We start from the raw sequence: 20,938 nt of genomic DNA, 5'->3' as shown, positions 1-20,938 counted from the left end.
GCAGGCCACGTCAGCCAAGCTCGCATCAGCTGATAGCCAGCTGTTCCAAATGTGTACCAATCCAGTGTCGACATCTATCACAGCGGCCTATTTAAATTCCCATTCCTTCAGCACTTCCTCCATAGCATAGCTGCTCGCAATCAAACTCCCTCCTTCAGCCCCAACTCCACCCAACCGAACCTTTAATCAATCTGACTTGTTATTTAGTTTTTCCGTACAGGTCACTACATTGCAAGCATTTTCTATCATGGATTTGTATTTCCACAACTCGTGTAATTGAGAATTGTAATTATGTATGCATATACTGGTTCTGTTCTGTACCCCAGGGGGGTTTGACTTGCTGCTCTCCCTGCTCTGTCCAGGCAGCTGCATGGACAGGCATGGGAGTTTTGCCCAGAACAGAACCATACCGCCAACACTAACTGAATGCTATAATTGTAATAAATTTGTATACTTGACGAAGTGGTCCTGACTGAAACACCGAAAAAGTCAGATGACTTTTTTTTTTTGTGAACAGAAAGAAGAACTCTTATGATTTAAAATTAAGATTACCACCACTCAAAAGGCATTCTTTGTTGTTTCTAAAGGTTTTGATAAAGCCCAGAGAAATATGTTTATTTAATTTTTTGATTCTCAAGCAAAATGTATCTTGTTCTATGGATGATTAGATATTTTACTTGAAAAAATACTGTTAGATTTAATATTTTTTCAGAGATAACTTAAAATATCACAGGTTATTCAGGTTAATAACTAGGGCTCATTAGGGCTCAACTTACAAAAATGTATCAGAACTTATGTGATATCATATAATGAATTGCAAAATGTATTACTTGAATGCATTCTAATTTGCTTTGGATACAAGTGGTCAAGCACTGTAAATGTACATTGCACATGTTGGATTGGCAACAAGGTGAGTGATAAATTCATATACATTTTCTGCCCATTTACTGAGCAAGTATTTAGATTCTGAATATTTTAGTATTTTTGTTGAAGCAAATCATTTTTGAAATGTTTTTGAATCCGCCCTGAGGGTCACTCACAACACATTCTGTATCGTGTCATCGTCTCTTCATTATCTGATCATTATCTCTCATTAAATCACAAATCTTCCCCCACCCTCTTCTCATATCCTCACTTCAATGTGTTCTATACGGCCACACAAGATGTTAACAGCTAACTAGCAGTGAGTAGAGTGAAAGTGAAAGCTGTGCTGATGTGGGTGACGGCCCATCTTTCTACAGAAGGCTGACGGGGAAAATTAAGTCTGGGAAGTTTATTGATCTAAGATCAAGCTCTCTTATGGACTATAATCAGTCTCGACAAGGTTTTAATGAACAAATGAACTTTTTTTCTGAAGTGACAGACACTAAACCCTGGTTTCTTGAGTAGTTTAACTGTCTTTTATGTAAAAAAATAAATATATATTTCTGTCTTCAGTTAGAGATTTCAGAAATCGTTCAGCAGGACTGCTATCACATCAGTATGAAATACAGCAGTGAGAGCAGGTGAAACCTCAGGACACCAGAGATTCCTTCTCATCATCCAAAGACAAGGGACACAGAGAGAGAGAGAGAGAGAGAGAGAGAGAGAGAGAGAGAGAGAGAGAGAGAGAGAGAGAGAGAGAGAGAGAGAGAGAGAGAGAGAGAGAGAGAGAGAGAGAGAGAGAGAGACTCTCAAACACGTAATATCAGCACAAAATGGTCCTTGAAGAGTTGGAGTGTCAACGGACAGTTAAAGGGCAATTAACAATCTTTTCATATGAATCCACTCCAACCTATTGAGAGAAATGAATGCACAAAATAATCTTAGTGGGGGGAAAAATGAACTCACAGCTCACATTCAAACAGAGAGAGCTGAGACAAAATCATCACTATATTACTATATACACTATATACGACACACTATATTAAAAGCACAGCTAAATGTGAAGTTTATTATGTGTCTATGTGAAGTTTGTTTTAAATTCACTTGCATTAAATGTTGTTAAAATATTTTAAGACTATTAGATGGTTAAAATTATAGCTTTAATACTCGTTTCATTCTAGAAATTGAGAAAAAGACATCAGTAGTATTGGTATAAGCCATTAAACAAATATTTCAAATATTTCAAATTAAAATATTATACATATAAAAATATGTATTACAATTATAAAAATATATTACGAATTTTAATGATCATGATAGATCACAGAAAATGTGTGATTAATTGTTTGTTTTTTAATCGATTGATAGAAATAATATGCAACATCCCAAAAAATTAAGATATATTGATTACATGAAAAGAACTGTAATCATTTACTCACTCTCAGGTCATTTTAAACATCTAAACATGACTTTCTTTAGTGACTCATGCACTACACTTTAGGGAAGGGAAGAGTTTGTGTGAATTTCCTCAAAATAAATGTTGGTCTGTTCCTCACAAAAAAAAAAAAAAAAAAAAATATAGTATAGCTTTTATACTGCATCATATTATATGATACATGGCATCTTTAGTCCTTTTCTTGTGATCTCTGTATGCTTTCGTTTGAAAGAGATTTAAAATTCAAAGAAAAATACAAATTAAATGGACTCAAACTGACATGAACGAGTGAACGATGACAGAATTTACTGTCTGGGAGAAGGCTCTGACCTTGGGTGGTTTGAAGGGGTAGTCTGGTGTGAAAATGATGTCCAGGAAGAACACTCCTCCCTCATACACTGAGGACCCAGGATAGTGGACCTCCACTCATAAATGTTGTCTCCTTTTGGGCCGGCACTGAAAATAAAGCACAACCAGTTCAATGCAGAAAAGTGGAGCTGCACTTAAACATTAGACTGATTCAAAAATATGCAGATTATGCAATCCTCTTTAGTGTGACATAGTCTTTGAATATGAACTAAAAATGTGTGTTTGTGGTGCAAACTGCCAGGCACTGTGTGGTAATGAGCAATTATGTGATAGCATTACTGTGCCAGAATATTTGGCTACCAAGTGATTGCTGGAACTAAGGGACAGCTATTTAGGCTCATATCTGAATTTGGTTCTTGTCAAAAAGCCTGAAGGAAAGCTAATAGAATTTCTATCATAATTTGATAATTGGAATCAATCCCAATGGGACTTTTCAGGATTTTTAACTGCAGTGCATGTATACGAGTCTGTGCATATGTGAGCAAGACAATCTGGGTTTACACATTGTTTCTTGTTAATGTAGCTGATATGAAGATACAAGGTGGAACAACTTTGAGGTCTCATTAAAGCAAAAATGTACACATAAAACTCAAAGTGTAAATGCATTTACGAACAGATTTATTTAATGCTAGCGTGTGCCTCAGCAACCACCATGCTCACAAAACAAGGTATTTCCTAGATCTGTATAAATGCCAATAACACAACACGCAACAAACAAGAGATCGACTGGGAGTCTGTTCACAAGAAATCTCGTCTCCAGAGATATTTCTCTCCACAGACACAGATGGAGAGAAAAAAGAATAAAAATAGAGAGAAAAAAACAGGAACCATTAGCAGCAGCCACTGTGTTCAGAGGCTGTCTTTGGCTTCCTCTGCTTCAGTGTGCAGACAGGAAGTGTGAGAGAGGATTTCCTTGTCATCATGAGTTGCCCTATTTCAGTGCTTAAATACTTTTTCTCCCAAAAATTTTTTTGATGTTTTTTCCTCCTCCAAATGTTAGTTTTTGTTTTACATTTGCATCATTTTCACAATTTTTATTGAAGAAAATAAATAAATAAAAACAGACTCACTGACAACCCTGCTATGAAATTCTCACAGTATTTGACTTTGCAGCTCAAGATACACTTCAAAGAAATTACCAGATTTGTACAACAAGGCAGCATAAGTCTGGAAATTACCCACAACCCCTGGCAGAACAAAATTATCTTTTCAATTTTTTGGGGCTTTGCCAAAAGACTCTTTTGTTCTTTCTCTTCTATGAGCAAAAGTTTTACCAGTGAGCAGAAATGAGGCTAGGAGCTCCATGACCCTGGTGTACATCACACGTCCTCTGACCTTTCCATAAGCTCAAACTAATTGTAACAAGTCCCCATTGGTTCAGGCAATGTTGCCTAGCAACCTCTCCCAAGGGGATGAAAAATATCTGTTTTACTGCAGGGGAGGATTTCCATGGTAACAACACCAATCCCGTCATGACAGGATGGGAATTCTGGTGCTGTTTGGAATGACAGAGGGTGAATGGACCAGCAGTACTCGGCACAACTCTTCTTTGCACATATTAAAATTAATTAAACTCAAATTAATGTTTCATATATTTATTTAATTAACTTATTTAAGGAGCTATGCAATCTCTGCAAGTGCTGTGTGAAAGCAACAAAATTATTAAAATTAAAATTAATTATTGTAATTTTACAGTTTTTTTATTTAATAATAATAATAATAATAATAATAAACTAAATGTTTAATAATGTTTTAACTAAAATTGCTCATGTGTAATGGATTAGGGGTATAATAATTATATAAATAATATATAAATCATATAAAATGTTTATAATAAATAATAGCTAAAAACTGATCAATTTTGCATTTTGCAAAACTGCAGGGGAGAGCTGTGTTATTGCATCCGAGATGTGTCACTTTGCTCACAACTGATTGGTCCAATTTCGGTTTGAGATCTCTTACCTAGAACATAACCTGCCCTGGAAAAGGTTAGCCATGGAGTATAAGTTACTATGGTGATGAACACCGCTAAAAGCTGAGCCACTTTCATGGTCCCTAAAAACCAGGGTTGGCACAAATTAAATTGAAACATACCTGGCTATCCACCTAAACTGTCTTCATGGTATAAGCCCCAGAAAAAAACGATTTAAATCAATAATTTAATTAATTTAATTGAAAACTTTCTGCATTTTTAGATTTTCAAAAAAATATCACTTGATTTGATGATTTATAAGCTGTTTTAAAATGTATTTTCATTGTATTTTGTTTTGGTTTTCAAGGACACCGAGGCCCCGTTTACACGAAGGGAAGACGCAGATATTTCCCTGCGGTTTGGCCTCTCATTTACACGAAAACCCAGTTTTTATCACAGAAAACGATTATTTATAAAAACTCCGGCCAAAGTGGAGATTTCTGATAACTCCGGTTATGTGTTGCCGTGTCAACTGGGAGAAACAGGTTTTAGGTTCTCAAACGTCACATTATGTGCCAAAAATGCTTAACGTCATGTGAGCGCCCTAGGAAGTCGCTTGTGTTATTCGTTGTTGTTGATTCTGAGGATTCTGATTGGCTTGCATGGCTTTATCCTTCTCCCTACACTGCCGCCCATAGGTTTGGCATAGTTATGATGGTGCTTGATGGCGTATTTATGCGGGTTGATGTAAATGACAACTTTTTTGAAGTTGAACTTCAAGTTTTGAACTTTTTCGTCCCGCCCGGCGATCTGGATGCTCCGGTCCCATCTAGAAATCTTCCTCCTTCAATGTTCCCGCCCAGCTGCCTGGTCTCATCCCCTCTTCTGGTTATGTCCAGTCCCCTGGACCCGTCGGCACCGCTGGTGTTGTCCAACTCCTCGGCTCTGCCCCCACGTTAGCTCCATGCGTCTCGTCAGCTCCGCCTCGGACTCTCCCTCCACCAGCTCGGTGTGACACTGTGTCCCTGGCTGCAACTCGGGCCTCCATGACCATGTCTCCACCTTGGCCTGTCAGCTTGTCGGCTCTGCCCCGGCTCTGCGTTCCCTCATCTCCACTGTGGTCCGTCTGCCCTAGTCCGTTAGCCCTCCTTCAGGCTTCCTCGTCCCTCCAGATCAGCCTTAGTCACCGGGCTCCACCGGGCTTATCCTTCCTTACGGCTTCCCTGTCGTCCTCACTCCCTCCGACGTCGCCCCAGTCTACCGAGCCCCTGTCTTCGCCTCAGTCCTGGGAGCCAGCAGCTCCACCCTGGGCTTCTGGGCCATATGGATGTCACCCTGGTCTGTCAGCCTCTCTGCTTCGCTGGATACTCCATGCACCCTGGTTCCGCCTCTGTTAGTCAGCCCCCTGATTCTGCCCGGCCCTTCAGCCAAAGGTCCACAGCTCCACTGCCACCACCAAAGCCCCCTCCCTCCCTTCACAGCTGGATTATTAGTTACGGCGCAAGGTTGCACCTTCTGGGAGGGGGGACTACTGAAGTATCTACCTGACTCCACCTCAGTCTTCACTTCCACCCACCGTGAAGGTCCACGGCGTAGCCCTCCAAAATGTGGACCAACAGCTTGTCAGGAAGTGATAGTCTGCTGATTGCGCCGTAGCCTCCTCTGCCAGCTCCCCCATGGTCTCTGCCTCCATTGGTCTCCCATGGACTCTTCCATCCAGGCCCTCCTTTCCTCCCCCTTTTATCTCCCTATCAGTCTTCAGTCAGGGTTTTTGGTCTGCCAATAGCTTGGTCCAAAGTGGGCCAACTGGGGCTTGATGGGGCTATGAGTCAGGAGAGGGTCAACACCGATGCTCATTTCCCATATAAGGCTACCAGCTCAACATTTAAGACAGTTTTTTTAATATCAGAACTCACTTTCACTTTGTAATACTCCTTGGTTCCGGGGGGCACCACAATGCGACCGAAAGGGCACTTTACTATTAGCGATTAAAGGGGGAGGTGCTCAAGGCACCCCGCAAACCCCCTCTCATGCATGCCATTGCAATGAATGTCTAATATTGTACTGCCTCTGGTGATTAACTGATTGAATTAGTTCTAGCTCAAACAAATAACCGGTAAAAAAAACAAAAAAAAAACAAAAAAAAAACCTGTCCTTAAGAGTGAAGCTAAACATATTCAAACACACTGTGTGTTCACATATCTGATGGCCATCACACACAGATTAGCTTTAAAATAAAGGTCAAGAGTGTTTGTAACATGTCAGGAAACACTAATATGCCTTTTTAATAACTGTCTGAAAGTAATTTGGCCAGGGTTCCCACACGTTTTTTTTTTTTTTTTAACCAATGAATTTCATTTAGCTTTCCAGTTGTTTCAATTGGGATTACTTGATAATGATTTAAAAATATAGATTTTATAGAGATTGTCAACTGCTGTAATCAGAGCAAATCAGTGTGATTTAGACTTCTTTGATTCAGATACTGTGTACAGTTCTGTCATTATATGTCTTATTCACTAGCATGATCACTAGCATGACTTTGATCTAGAAATCTAAGTGTGATTTGACAGTCACCAATTCAGAGGCTGATATCCATTCTTTGTTGGGAAAATGGCCAGAGTCAGTTTGGTTCAGCTCAACCCATGCCAGATCAGCAATGGAATCCCTGAATAGCCAGTTCTCGCTTTGTGTCCTGACACATGCAGACCTTCAACCAGATGCCCTCCAAAATGCCTCATGGGAATCCAACAACAGCCGCCCTCATGCTCATTTACACACAGTCATTAACTTCTTTTAAAACCACATTCATATTTTGCCGTTCATAAAGCGAGTGAGAGATGAAAGGAGAGAATATGCCATTAACAACCAGGTTTAAAGGCAATGATTTAGATATACACAAAAGGGCACATTAACAATTCAAGAGCACTGGAAGCACATCTCACATGAGAGGCCTGGGAAACCTGGATGTCCACTGAGACAATTACAGAGAGATTTTCAGTCTGTTATAGAGAAGTGGCGTTGTTCTCTATTGCTGTTTTGAAACACCTGAATTTTCTGATTGTATTATACGCCATGGAGACACATGCTGCAGGAGACACAAGACTCAGCTTCCAATTTGCAGGGTCCTTATGCAGTGTTCACTGTCTGCTATCTACACACTAAGGAAGGAATATTTGTGCCAGGTTCACTTCACTTGACAAAATTTGTCCATTCAAAAGCCCTGCAATGTCATCAACGGAAAACACACACACACTTACCCAGAGTTTCTTCTCAGCCACCCACAGCAATCTGTGAAGCACGTTAGTGCTGATGCACCTGTTATTTACTAGCTTAGTGACACCTCTGCTTATCTACACACACGCACACAAAACAGGTTGACCTAGTGAGTCAGATAAAGTGTGTGTGTGTGGACACTACAGGTAGTTTATTAGGCTGCTCATTATATGTACTCATTGTAAATGTGCGTGTGTGTGAATACATACTCTCCTCCCACCTTTTTTTGTCCACATTAAAATAAGTAACTAAAATAAATAGTCAAGTCAAGTCAAGTTTATTTGTATAGCGCTTTTCACAATACAGATTGCATCAAAGCAGCTTCACAGTATTAAATTAAAATAATACAACAAAGTTTGTTTCAAGAGGAATTTATTGATTGATAAAATTAAATTAAATATCCCCAAAATATCCCCAAAATAGGCCTATAACATGAAAACAGTTACATTTTAGAATTCCAGGTTTAGGAAAAAAACATCTCACATGAATTCACGCAAGACTTTAGAGAGTCGCTGGCTCATGCTCGCTGCCCAAGTCATATGCACATAAAAAGATGAGACAAAACAAAGAAAATTGGGCAGAAATACACGTGGGCTGGCAGTCCATGTCTGTTCAGCAAAAATGTATGGCAAATAAAATATCATAATGTTAAGTATAGAGCAAAGACCACTTATTTACATTTAAAAAGTATATTTCTTGTTAGTTTATTAGTATAAAACAATTATGATTACATTTTCACCTTGCATTCATATACATTAAGGTACATGAGCAGTTCACCATGTTGTTTCATTGCTCACACTATCACGTGGCGATTATATCAAAAAGGTTTGAAAATATCGCTGCATCAGTGACCGCAATGAGCACCGATTTGGCCATGATCCGAGGGTTTTGTCGCAGACCTTGGAAATCTGTCTGCAACAGCAAAATCCAGCCAAAAGTCATGTACTGTCGTATGTGCCTGCATTTACAGGGAGTTGGAGAACTGGAGACTGGAAGCATTGGAGGCAAGGAAATTAACATTAAAGTAGGTATCTCTGGTAAGGAATATCCACAACTTGGGTGAGTCCTAGGCTGCGTTCCACTCCGCTTTTAGACACGCACTCACAAACTTCCCTAAGCACTTCCCCTTGGGGGAATCCCCACCGCCATTTTGAAGTGCGCTCCACTTTGTGAAGTGTGGATGAGTGAAGTTTGACAGAGGGAGCGAGTCTACTTCATATGTACACTTCAGGCAGCTCCATATACCACAATGCAACACGATTATGACGTCACCTCACCTCATATCATGGTTAATTTACCACCACCACCACCAACTCTATAATATATATATATATATATATATTTAAATATATATATATATATATATATATATATATATATATATATATATATATATATATATATATATATATTTATATTTATATATATAACAACCTAAACACACCTATATACATATAGAATGCTGCATTAAACAAATTCTTAAGGGAAAAATAATAAATCAACTCCATAGCAGATTCCAAGTGATCAAGGGCTTAGGATGTTCCAATTCAGCCCATTGCAAGGGTTCCACCAGTAGTGGGCACTTGTGCAACATAAGCAATGACGTACATCCGAGTGAAAGAGACTGAGGGAAGTAAGCGAGGGAAGTAAGCGAGGGAAGGGCATAAAAAAAAAAACACCAGACAACAATGGGTGTGTGGTGAAGGCTTTTGCAGTGTGAAGCAGATGAGGGTGATTGCTAGCAGGTGCTGGTGATTGGTGATGGAGTGTATGCAGGTGGGAGCCAAGGAGGATGATGGGAACTGTAGTGCAGAGATGACAGGTGAATCGTGACAGGGGGTGAGTTACAGTTAACAATTTCTTAATCTTAAGTTGTTTTTACTTATTTCAAATGTAGTTTTATCTTATTTTTAAACCATTTTAAGTAATCTTAAGGCCCCTCTGGAAGTGTGTGGAGTCCCCATAGTGGGCCCCGACCCCCTGGTTGAGAACAACTGCCCTAAAAGTCAAATAATAGACCTTATTCAGGACAGATGCAATACTGAATTACGTAGATAACGCTATGATGGCATGCACTGTATAATCACATGTAATTTTCATGTCAACTGTTTTATGGAGTTTTTATCTATTAAAAAATGTCTTTTGAAAAAATATTTCATCAAATGAACAATTGGCATGTTGTTAAACAACAGTACAATCCACCAAACACACTGTACTACCCCCCACAGCCTCGTTTTCATTCCTGTCAAATAAATATGCTACTCTACCCACTGTCTATTCTGACAAAAACATTTAATTGGAAAAATCTGTAAATAAATAAAGCTATTTTTTATTAATTAAATATGCTTGTATATACCTGCCATTGGTCATGTGTGTGTTTATGTGTCGGCTTTGATTTTTGAGCTGCTGTGAAAAAGTGCATACCACGGCTTGGCTGAAAAATAGAGCTGTGTGTGTGTATGAGAGTGAGAGGCATAAATAGAAAGTTGTGGTTAAACTGAAACACACTTTCATGACCCACTATCATAGAAAAGGCGCCACTGAAAATAAATGTGTGTGTGTTTATGTGCAGATTTATAACACAGGGAAAGTAAGAGAGACAGAAAAACCATGATGTAGCCACAGCTCTGAGCCTTGACTTCATGCCCTCTTTCTGTATAAATTCAACAGAAGCCCCATTTATTCCACGTATGTCATCTACAACACCTCCAGACACACAGGCACCAGGTCTTTGCTCACAGTATTTGTGCTGCTTTTAAATGGTTAACTCATCCAAAAATGTATAATTATAATCGAACATAGCACTGTGAAATTGTTTATGATAAACAAAGGCATAAGGGAACATTGACTTCAAAGCATGACTTGCATGCCATATTTGAATGTACATGGGCAGTGGGCACGAATGAGATTAGAGAGCTTTAGCAGACAAAATGATTTTCAAAGAATAATGACTTAAATTTCGTCTGTTGTCATAATGTAGTGCACTGCATAATATAGTCTTTTTTTTCTTTCAATTAAAAGCATGACAGACCCACCCTAACGAAAAAGAAGTTTATTCAAGGGTTCTATACTTCTTTTAAACAAAAAAATATATATATATGAAAATATACTTCTCAGAAATATACTTAAACTTGCACTTAAGTATACTTGACTTATACTGACTGACAGAAAAGTAAGTACATTTGGACTATACATGTACTAAATCTTTTGACCAAGATATACTTAAAAGTATACAGTATTTTAAGTATACTTGGCTTGTTGTTGTGTTTACTCTTTTGATTGAGTAGCCTATTAAATACTTTTTTCACATATTTTTTCCGCACATTTTCACATAGCTACTGTCTTATAAACGTACATTGTTTGATTTATAAAGAGAACATCTGCTTTATTTGTAAATAATCTGTTTTACTTTATAAATCACAATGTTCCTAATTCTGAGTATATTAATGTTTGTGTAGGCTAGTCTGCTGGTAGTGTAATTTACTTAAATTTACTACTCTTTCCCCTCCATTGACTGAATTTTCCGGCTAGCCACGTTTTTACTGTTATACAGTAGGGGGCGCTATTACACATCTTCTGAAATAGAACAGATTCTGCGGATCAAAACACAGCTGAAGATAAAAGTTAAAACAAGTGATAGACCCTGTCCCAAATGGCACACTTCATATGCACTTTCGGTCTTGTGAATTACAATGGCTGCCGTGTGCGTGTTCGTTAAGTCCATGGGTGCTTCTCAATATCCCTCCTCGTTTCCTCGCTCCTCCGTCCTCCATCCTATGACCTATGAAACCTACAACCTATGAAACCGATCGAGCTCAGCCATCTTGTAGGACATCTCAATTCTCTAATTGCACCGCGAGGAGGTGAGGATCGAGGAGTGAGGAGGCTTCATGAGGAGTTATGAGCGAGGATACACTGGTGTATCCTTTGCGGAAGAGTTTTTTTGACTAAATGTGAATAAAAAACGAATTCTTGACACACGTATCAATCTCCTTCTCATTGGTCAAAATAATTTAAATTTATACATTACCTTTGCAGTTTATATAAACCACACATCTCACATATTTCAACAGGGTATCTTGCTTTATTATTATTTATTTGAAGGCCGGTTGGCTGCATTTGAAGGCTGATTGCGTCACAGTGGCGCGACGAAACGTCACAGCGGCGCGTCGAAGGATGTCCCAATTCAAAGACTGCATCCTTCGAAGGTCGCATTTGAAGGCCGATTGCATCACCGCGGCGCGATGAAGGCTGTCCCAATTCAATTCTGCATCCTTCGAAGGCTGGTTGCGTCATCGCGCCGCGACGAAGGCTACCCTGATTCAAAAGCGATGCCAAATACACCCTTCTTTTCCTCGTGAAAGGGAGGATACATACAAGGGGGTAATCTTTCAGAAAAAACTGAAGCTTCCCCGGGGGCCGCCATTGATTAGCAGACCATCACCTGCTGTAAGCATTCCATTGACTCCCATTCATTTTGGCGTCACTTTGACAGCGTATAACTTTACATCTGAGGCGTTTAAAGACTCCATTAGTCCATTATTTATTTCTAAAGACACACGAAAATGTATAAAAGGCTCCATTACCTTGTATCTTACGTTATGGCCCCGTAGAAGAAGTTTTTGTAAAAATAGGCTAACGATTGCGTCATAACCATAACTCTATAGTCATAACTCTCTGTCGCACAGTAGAGAAATTACCGTAATCGGGGGGACGTGGAGGCAAAATGACAAAATAATTCATCAGAATACTTAGCAAAAGTTTCTCCTGCTCCTAGCTCATGGACACCTCCTACTCATACTCTCCATCTCTGCAAGTTTCGGAAAGGAATGATTCATATTTATCTTGGCACAGCTACTAGAAGACAGACAGGTTGCTCACGTCACATCTACGTCGTCAAGCTCAGTTTGAGTCTGCTCAGCCATCAGGAAGTGAGTGCTTCTAATTGACTTCACTTTTCTCCGTTGAATCCAATGGGGTCGCTGTGTCCATTTCTTTTACTGTCTATGGATACATAAAAGGATCCTTAGCGGCCTATCCTACCCCATAAGTCATTGCGCGCCGATGACAGCATTTTTATTTTGAAAAAAAACAAGGCGGCCGAGAGTTCGGTGGTGGATGGCAAATTCACATTTAAATGTAAGTATTATGTTTTCATTTACTCAAATAGCTAGCGAAACCAGAGTTAAAAACCACAAGTTTTTCTTTCTTATAAACTTCATCTGAACTCCTTCATCACCATTGCATGGTTTCATTTGTCAGGTGGTTTGAGGCAAAACTTGTGCTAATATTTGTCTTTAATTTGTTCAAATTCTTAAAAAAAAAATGTAATTGGTAAATGAAAATCATTTGTTTTATAAGCTACATAAAAGTACTTTTGATCAAAATCAACATAAACATTTAAATTTACAGTACATAAAATAAGAAAAAATGATGTAGACTTTTATTGAGCTGAGCAGGGAGACCCTGGTGGTGCCGCTGGACCGGGATGGGGTGCCACAATGAGGACCCTGGTAAAGCCTCTCTGCTGGCGGGACATCATCTGGGATGGTCTCCAGAGTGTTTGAGTGCATTTTTACACTATCCACTAAGTTGTCTACCAACAGGTTTGCAAGGCTGACTCAATTGACGGCTGCCATGTCACTGAGATTTTTTTCAGAAAGAGTAGGCCTATATTTCTGAAAAAAGTACTTTTCATAATGACTTTTTCATGGCTACTACTGCATTACTGTGTATGTGGCATTTTACTTCTGAATATTTTCAAGGTTGTTACATTTAAACTATATACTTTTTGTGTAGTGTAATGTAAAACAATGCATCATATTGTATGCAATTTGATTGTTGCTGTCCTGTGAGGGAAAAAAAGTACTTCAGTAGGTTACTTCACATTTGTACATGAATACTTAACGAAGTATGTAGTTCCGAAAATTAAAGTAACAAAATGTAGGCCTATTGTCACAATATTAAAGCTGCCGTCGGCAAGTCTGGCAGATTGGGTCGATTAGCCAAAATTTTGAATGTTTACAACTCTCATGCCCCTCCCCACTACCAGCGAGCACCCTCCCATCGAGGTCGTGCTCGTCAGTGCGTCACTGTGCGTGTGTGTACCTGATTTTCTGTGAACGCGTCCGTCTCTTCAGCATCTATCAACACCATGGACTCGGAGGTAGGCTGCCCTGGCTAATCTATCCATAGATAGCAATAACCGAGGAATTGGAAGCTTGTTAGTAGATTTTCTCTCCGCCATCACGCTTCATGCAATCTCCAGGCGAACTTCAGGCGTGGCGTGTGCATGTGATATTAACGTGCGCGAGTGAGGGGGGATCTGTGGCGTGTGCACGACCTGTGATTGACAGTCAGATCTCACCCCCCCCTGCGCTGATTGGACCTGATGAAGCGGGAGCGCTGGATTTTTGCAAAACAAATAACACGCTCCAGGTGGAGTTAGAAGCTCGGGTTTTTTTCTAAAACCACCTTATTTATGTTGTTCTGTCGGATTATAGTGTCGATTACACTGAATATGATCAAAAAAATGTTGCCGACGGCAGCTTTAACAAATTGTTGCTAACTACAGCTGCGTCCCATATCAAAGGGCGCATCTGAAGCGCTCGGATAGCCTACGAGGATTGTTCTTGTCGCCTGGCAACTGTGACAGCTGCGATGACGAGCGGGAGTAACGTTTGCACTGGACTTTTTTATATTCAACTGGCTTTTATATTGAAACAGGGTTGAAAACCTGTGTAAATATGTTCACCATGGTCCATTTGTGTACATAATAAAAAGAATACACCAGCCTACAAAATCGCATCACGGTAAGATATAACTGAACATTGGAACCTTTGAATATATAGAGGCCTATTTAAGTTTTCTTTTCATATATCATTACATTATTTACGTAAGTTAAGACCCAATACTTGAACAATTTAAAATGTAATCCGGCAATTCAGGACGCAGCCTCTTAATTTAGCTGGCCATGGTCTTGGCTAAGCCGAAAATACATGACCCGGTAGCGCCAGGGCTGAAACATCCTCACCATGTCCTCCAGTAAAATGTAACACATAAATATGACAATATCCAATTCTGGCTCCATAGCTGTTTACTCAATTATATCAAATTAATTATCAGGATGGCAGCTGTCCTCTCGCACCGTTGCTTGGCGCCAGGAGCGGTAATCGGGAACACCTGGTTGCGCAATAAGGAATTCCTACGAAGGCTACATGGTGTGTCCTTCTAAGGACGCAAAGGCTGCATCCTTCGAGATCTGCGGCCTTGGAAGGATGCAGCCTTCACATTGGGACACAGCTTGTGAGTGCTTAGGGTGCTATTTTGGACAGGGCCATAGAAGATTGCTAATGCAAATGTAAAACAACGCGATCATCAAACATCAAACAGCGTATAAATAATAACTGTGTAATGTTACCGGTTGAAATGTCGAACCCATGAGAGGAAACAACTGTGAAGCTCTGGCTGTTGATGGAGGCAATCTAGCTACTCCCGATCTGTGTTTTGATCATTCTGAATCAGATCTGGACGCGATTTCCTCAGCTTTTTGTTTAAAATGTTGTTGCTTTTTAAATTAAACTTACCCACATTCAAGTGTTGAATAAAAAGGATGCATGTAAAGTGCATGTAAAGAATAAAGTGTTTTTAAAAATGGAAAGAGTTAAAGTGCAGTTATTTCAAGTATAAAAAATGAATACCTAAATAGGAACATAGTAGTATAATTAAAGTGCAAAAATAATACATAAATAGTAAACTATAAGTATAATGTTATGTTCACTTAAAGAAAACTTTTAAGTATATTTATAAAACTATGCAGTTTAAAAATACTAAACTAGTAGTTTACTGAGAGTAAACTTCAAAGTGTATTAAAATAGTAAACTACTAGTATACTTAAGTTCATTTGTAGTACAGATGCAGTACAAATGAGAAATGTAGTTGTGCACTACACTTAAAAGAGTACTTTATATACTAAAAAGTGGGCCAGTTTAGTCCCAAGCAGTATTGAAATAGTACACTTACAAGTTTACTGCTAGTACATTGATATTAGTTTACTTACTACATAAAGTATACTTAAACATACACTTGAGCTTTACTTAAGTATACTTCATAAAATTAACTTAAAGTATACTTATTTTTCGTAAGGGCAGCCCACATTTACTGCAGGACATACTTTAAAATCCTCTCTTTTTGTGTTCCATGGAAAAAAAAGAAAGTCATACAGGTCTGGAACAATGTCAGACTGAATAAATGACAGAACTGTCTTTTTTGGGCAAAACGCAATGGCTGGGTTCAGATCACGAAACACGTAGATGGATTGGTGTCTATTTTTAAGTAATCCATTTAAACTCATGAATAAATGTAATGAATGCTTGCAGATATTCCTCATGTATAATCTGAATGGATTTGAGGATAGGCTCTGGGATAAGAAGCAGTACAAGACATTTGGGTCAACAGACAAGGAAGTAATTATGTTTTGAGAATGTACAGCTGCACACTACGTCTTAGTATGCTATGTTAATTGTTTGGTTTATTAATTATTAATTAATCTGATTCTGTGGACTATTGGCCAGTATGGATCATGTTTGGCGATGCAATCTCCCACTGCAAGTGGAAGTTTGAGTATGGCTAAAATCACTGTTAATACAGTGAAAAGACTCTGCATGAGCCAAATTCCAAGATGTCTCAAGAGAGGATAACAAGCCACGTCAAAAACTTCTTGTTGGAGAGCATCCCACATAGCAAGTAGTCGGCCCGAATGTGTCCTCAGCCTGGCACTGCTGGCCTCCTGTTGGCAATGACATGTCTCCTGTCAGCCAGAGCTGGGCCATGTGTGGCAATGATGGCACAGCATGATCACACCAAAACACATGAGGGCCGAATGTTGGTGGGAGGAGTGTGGCCCAGATCAGTCCATTGATTATCTGGCCCAAATCAGGCTTGTGACCATGGGCCATATAAATGCACTTTCCCTCATAGGAAATTTGATCTGGCCCAGCTCTGTTCCACAAAACCCCTTTTCGCTCAGCCCACATACCGCAAAGAATGACAGCCCTGTAGTGGCCCAGATCTAGATTTAAGACTAGGACCACAAATGGGCTATTACTGGTTCGATTCTCAGCCATTTAATGACCCATAACTTGCCCTACACTGAATTTAGTATTGGTACAGATTCTCCTGAAGATTTGAATTAATACTTTTATGATCATTTTATTTTGTTTGTGGTGTATTTTACACCTCATGATAATGGTAAAATTATCACAGAAATGAAAGTTCTTTTCAATCTGTTATTACTTGTCAATTCAAAGATTAGTTTTAAACAATGCTACACTTTAAAATTTTTAACTGATTATAATCTCTGTGATAATTTCTCCATTATGAGAGTTATTTTGTGAGTTATTTTATTTTATTTATTTTGTTCACCATTAAGTAGGCTACATCATTTTATTATGTACCAATACTAAAACCTATTCAGGCCCAGTGCAGGGCCAGTTACTGGTGATTAATTGGCTGGTACTCAGGCCAGTTATACCCCATTTGTGGTCCTAGTCTGTAATCCAGATCTGGGCCATTACAGGCCTGTCACTCTTTGTGGTATGTGGGCCGAGGGAAATTGGGTGTTGTGTGGACCGGAACTGGGCCAGAAAAAAATAGCTATGTGGGATTTAAAAGTGAACTGCTGAATATGAATATTAAAGACCTGTAGGGGGCAGCAGTCTAATGTAGTTCAAGTTAGTTTAAAAAGCAGCAAAGAAGAACCTGTTGTTTGTGCATTTGTAGTCCACCTGTGAAGCATTTGATTGTACTTGTTATTGCTGAACTCAAACGATCGATCTTTAATTCTCAGGCCCTGTTTCCACCTGACATTAAGATGCGTTTTATCTGATCACAAGTAGATGGAGGAGATGCATTTCCGTTTACACCTGGTCTCTTTTGCTCACTTTCAACCACTTCTGTCCTGATTTCTTTGACGGGAGGAATTTTCAGCAATAAAAACCTTAAGAAGCTTTATGCCAAGTTTTACGACAGTGATATCAAATGCTCATTGCTGCTGTGTTTCAGGTAAGCTGCTTATGAATGAGAAATGCCTTCAAAGAATGGATCTCACAAAACTACTGTATACCACCAGAGAGGAAATCAGATGCTACATATCATTATTTGGACTACTTTGCTACTGCTTTTTGACATTTTCTGCAAAAAAATAAAAATAAAAATAATTATTGTGATTACCCTGTCTGTTTGGTACATTTGTCTTATAGATTGTAAGTTTGTGTGTGATTTTTATTTATTTATTCAATTTAATGTAGTTTATTGAAATGATTGTGTTTCCATACAATATTACCGAAATATTTAACAAAACAAATAATGGCAAGTACTGTAAAAAAAAAAAATATATATATATATATATAATAATGTAAAGAAGTGTACAATGTATAAAAGATAACAATTCTGTTTTGAGACTTGGCTAGATAAGGCTCAGGGGTGTGGCTCTGTTTTGGTTTACTTAAGGTTGAGAATCGGTACCAAGAAAAAAAACTATTCTGTCTCAGTGTAGGGCCAGTTGTGGGTTATTAAATGGATGAGGGTCTGGTTAAAAGCTGGTGTTGATATGCTTTATCAATGGCTGAGAATTGGCACCACTATTAAAACCAGTTCTGGCCCTGTTACGGTTATTAAATGGCTGAGACTTGGACTAGTGTTGGCCCATGTGTGGTCCATGTCTTCAGTCCGGATCTGAGACACTACAGGGCCCTCATTCTTTGCGGTATGTGAGCCGAGGGAAATGGGGTTCTGTGGAACGGAGCTGGGCCAGATATAATTTGCTATGTGGGATGAGCTGATTAGAACAAAACAAAAGAAATAAAGGAGGATAACTGGCATTCAGGACTGTCTACATCGGATATTTAATCGGCCACACTTGCCATCCATTGTCTTCAGTAACCTCCATTCATTGAATAACAAAGTGGATGCGATAAGATTGTACACAAGGTACTGTAATGAATTCCGCAAAGCATCCTTGTTATGCTTTACGGAAAGCTGGCAACAATTTACAAAGCCTAATTCTCTCTTTGAGGTCCCTGGATTTACCTTAGTATGAGCAGCAACAGACAGGGATAAAGATTCTGGGAAAAGTAAGGGGCCGGTAGATTTGCGTTTAATAAAAGGTGCAAGTGCACTCAGTAAAATGCAGGATCTTGTGATCCCAATGTGGAAATTCTGGCATGATTTTTAAGGCCTTTATCTGCCAAGAGAATTTGGATGTATTTTGCTGTTTGTGATAGGCTATATGTTTTGCCCAGCGGAAAAAAATTGCAGGTGGCCATCGTGATAGCTGACCATGTCCACAAGTTGCAGCTCAGCTACACTGAGCTGTCAGGTTACTGGAAGGAAGGACACAAAAGCAGATAAATGCTCAATTCAACTCAAACTGGAGGTTAGCCATCTGGCACTGGCCCAACCTAAGAAGGGGCAATCCGAAGCAGGGTCAGACAGGCCAGAAGGTTATAACCAGACGAACAGCGGCATAGACAGTGCAAATCAGTAGCAAGGTCAGCAGTGGGTAGAAATCACACGGGCAGACAGTCCAGCACAGACTTCAGAGCCAAGGTGTAATCCAATAACCAGTACCTTACCTTATTGCATATGCATTTGTAGGAGTTTCCTTTTCAGATGCAAAATTTATGGGGGGAGAGTATTTAAATGAATCATGTAAGGTGATTTACTAAGGTTTGCGCAAGTCAATTTACTGGTATAGCCTATGCGCTATTATTTAACACCCCAAAACGGAATGTTTTAAACCAGATGCTAATTTGCGCTGCTCTTGGTAGATTGCGTTGGTCATTATGGAAATGATCCGGCTGCGTCTGTGTTCTTTAATGTGCGCATTGTCAGTAAATCACCCGCAGAACTTTCCACTCCCATCTGTGCTTTTATGGGATAGGGCTCTCACGCTAATTTGCCCCGTTTAGTAAATTTGGCCCTTAAAGGAACATGCCTACTTTTTGGGACTTTAGCTTATTCACCGTATCCCCCAGAGTTAGATAAATCCATACATACATTTGGATAAAAGCGTCTGTGAAAATGCATGTTAACATACCCTTCTCATCTCCGTGCGTGCCGTAACTCTGTCTGACGCACCCACCGCTAGCCTGGCTTAGCCCAAAGACTGGAGGTAAACGGCTCCAGCTAGCATACTGTTCCCAATAAGTGACAAAATAACGCCAACATTTTCCTATTTACATGTTGTGATTTGTATAGTCACAGTGTGTACAAATAACAAGGTCACATGAGACACAGCCATCTTCTAACCGTATCCATACTGGGAACTATATTCTCAGAAGGCGAAGCACTGCTACTTGGGCCGAGTGATCTGGCACTTCTTTTCTTTCTCTCTCTCTCTCTCTCTCTCTCTCTCTCTCTCTCTCTCTAATCAGTCAGAATATCCATCTACTTCCTAAAGTGTTTGCTTGTTCTGTTTAAAGGCATTACCTTGCAGAATCCAGGCCTGAACTCAGTCCAAGTCTAAAGGTTAGGCAGCATTTCCTCAGTGCCAGGACAAAATGGGTTTAAATAAGAGTGTGTGACACACTTTGTCCCTGTCCAGCTCTCCTGGCATGGCCAAAAACAACTCACCATTAACCAGCTATTCAGAGTGTCTAATAAACTACAGACAGATGTACACAGTAAACATCACAAACTGTGAATAGCAGTGAAAGACTTCTACTCTTAATTCTACTCTTCTACAGTCGTTTACAGAGCTGCCTTTATTACTGATGTTCAGTCACAGCAGAATTGAATTCAATGACCAATTCACGCAGAAATTACACACACACACAACTTTTACATGAGAGATGCCCAGTCAGCTGGTCATGATCCCAAAAAAATATCAGTCTCAAAGTTTTATTTAGCAATAATAGCTGACTGTACATTATCCGACTTATTACATGGCTTTGAGCTTCTTAACGCTTCCGAAAATATAGAAGACACTTGCAACAAGTTTATTATAATATTAATTTATAGATTATTTTCATTCTGCAACCAAAGTGACTTTATTCCGACACATTCAACATTTCTCAAATTATCAC

General features: G+C 39.3%; 1 protein-coding gene across 1 annotated transcript in view; it reads right to left on the bottom strand.

Moving 5' to 3' along the window:
* The window catches only part of ube2e1 (ubiquitin-conjugating enzyme E2E 1), a 52,911-nt gene that overhangs the window by 6,874 nt on the left and 25,099 nt on the right, over positions 1-20,938 (bottom strand). The window contains 2 exon segments of the mRNA XM_082186839.1: positions 2,630-2,700; positions 2,703-2,755. Coding sequence (XP_082042965.1) covers positions 2,630-2,700; positions 2,703-2,755 — 124 coding nt within the window.

The sequence above is a fragment of the Leuciscus leuciscus genome (assembly GCF_965113295.1).
Source record: "Leuciscus leuciscus genome assembly, chromosome: 12".
Classification (NCBI taxonomy): Eukaryota; Metazoa; Chordata; class Actinopteri; order Cypriniformes; family Leuciscidae; genus Leuciscus; species Leuciscus leuciscus.
Note: the sequence above shows the minus strand (reverse complement) of the source record. Positions and strands in the feature narration are given on the sequence as shown.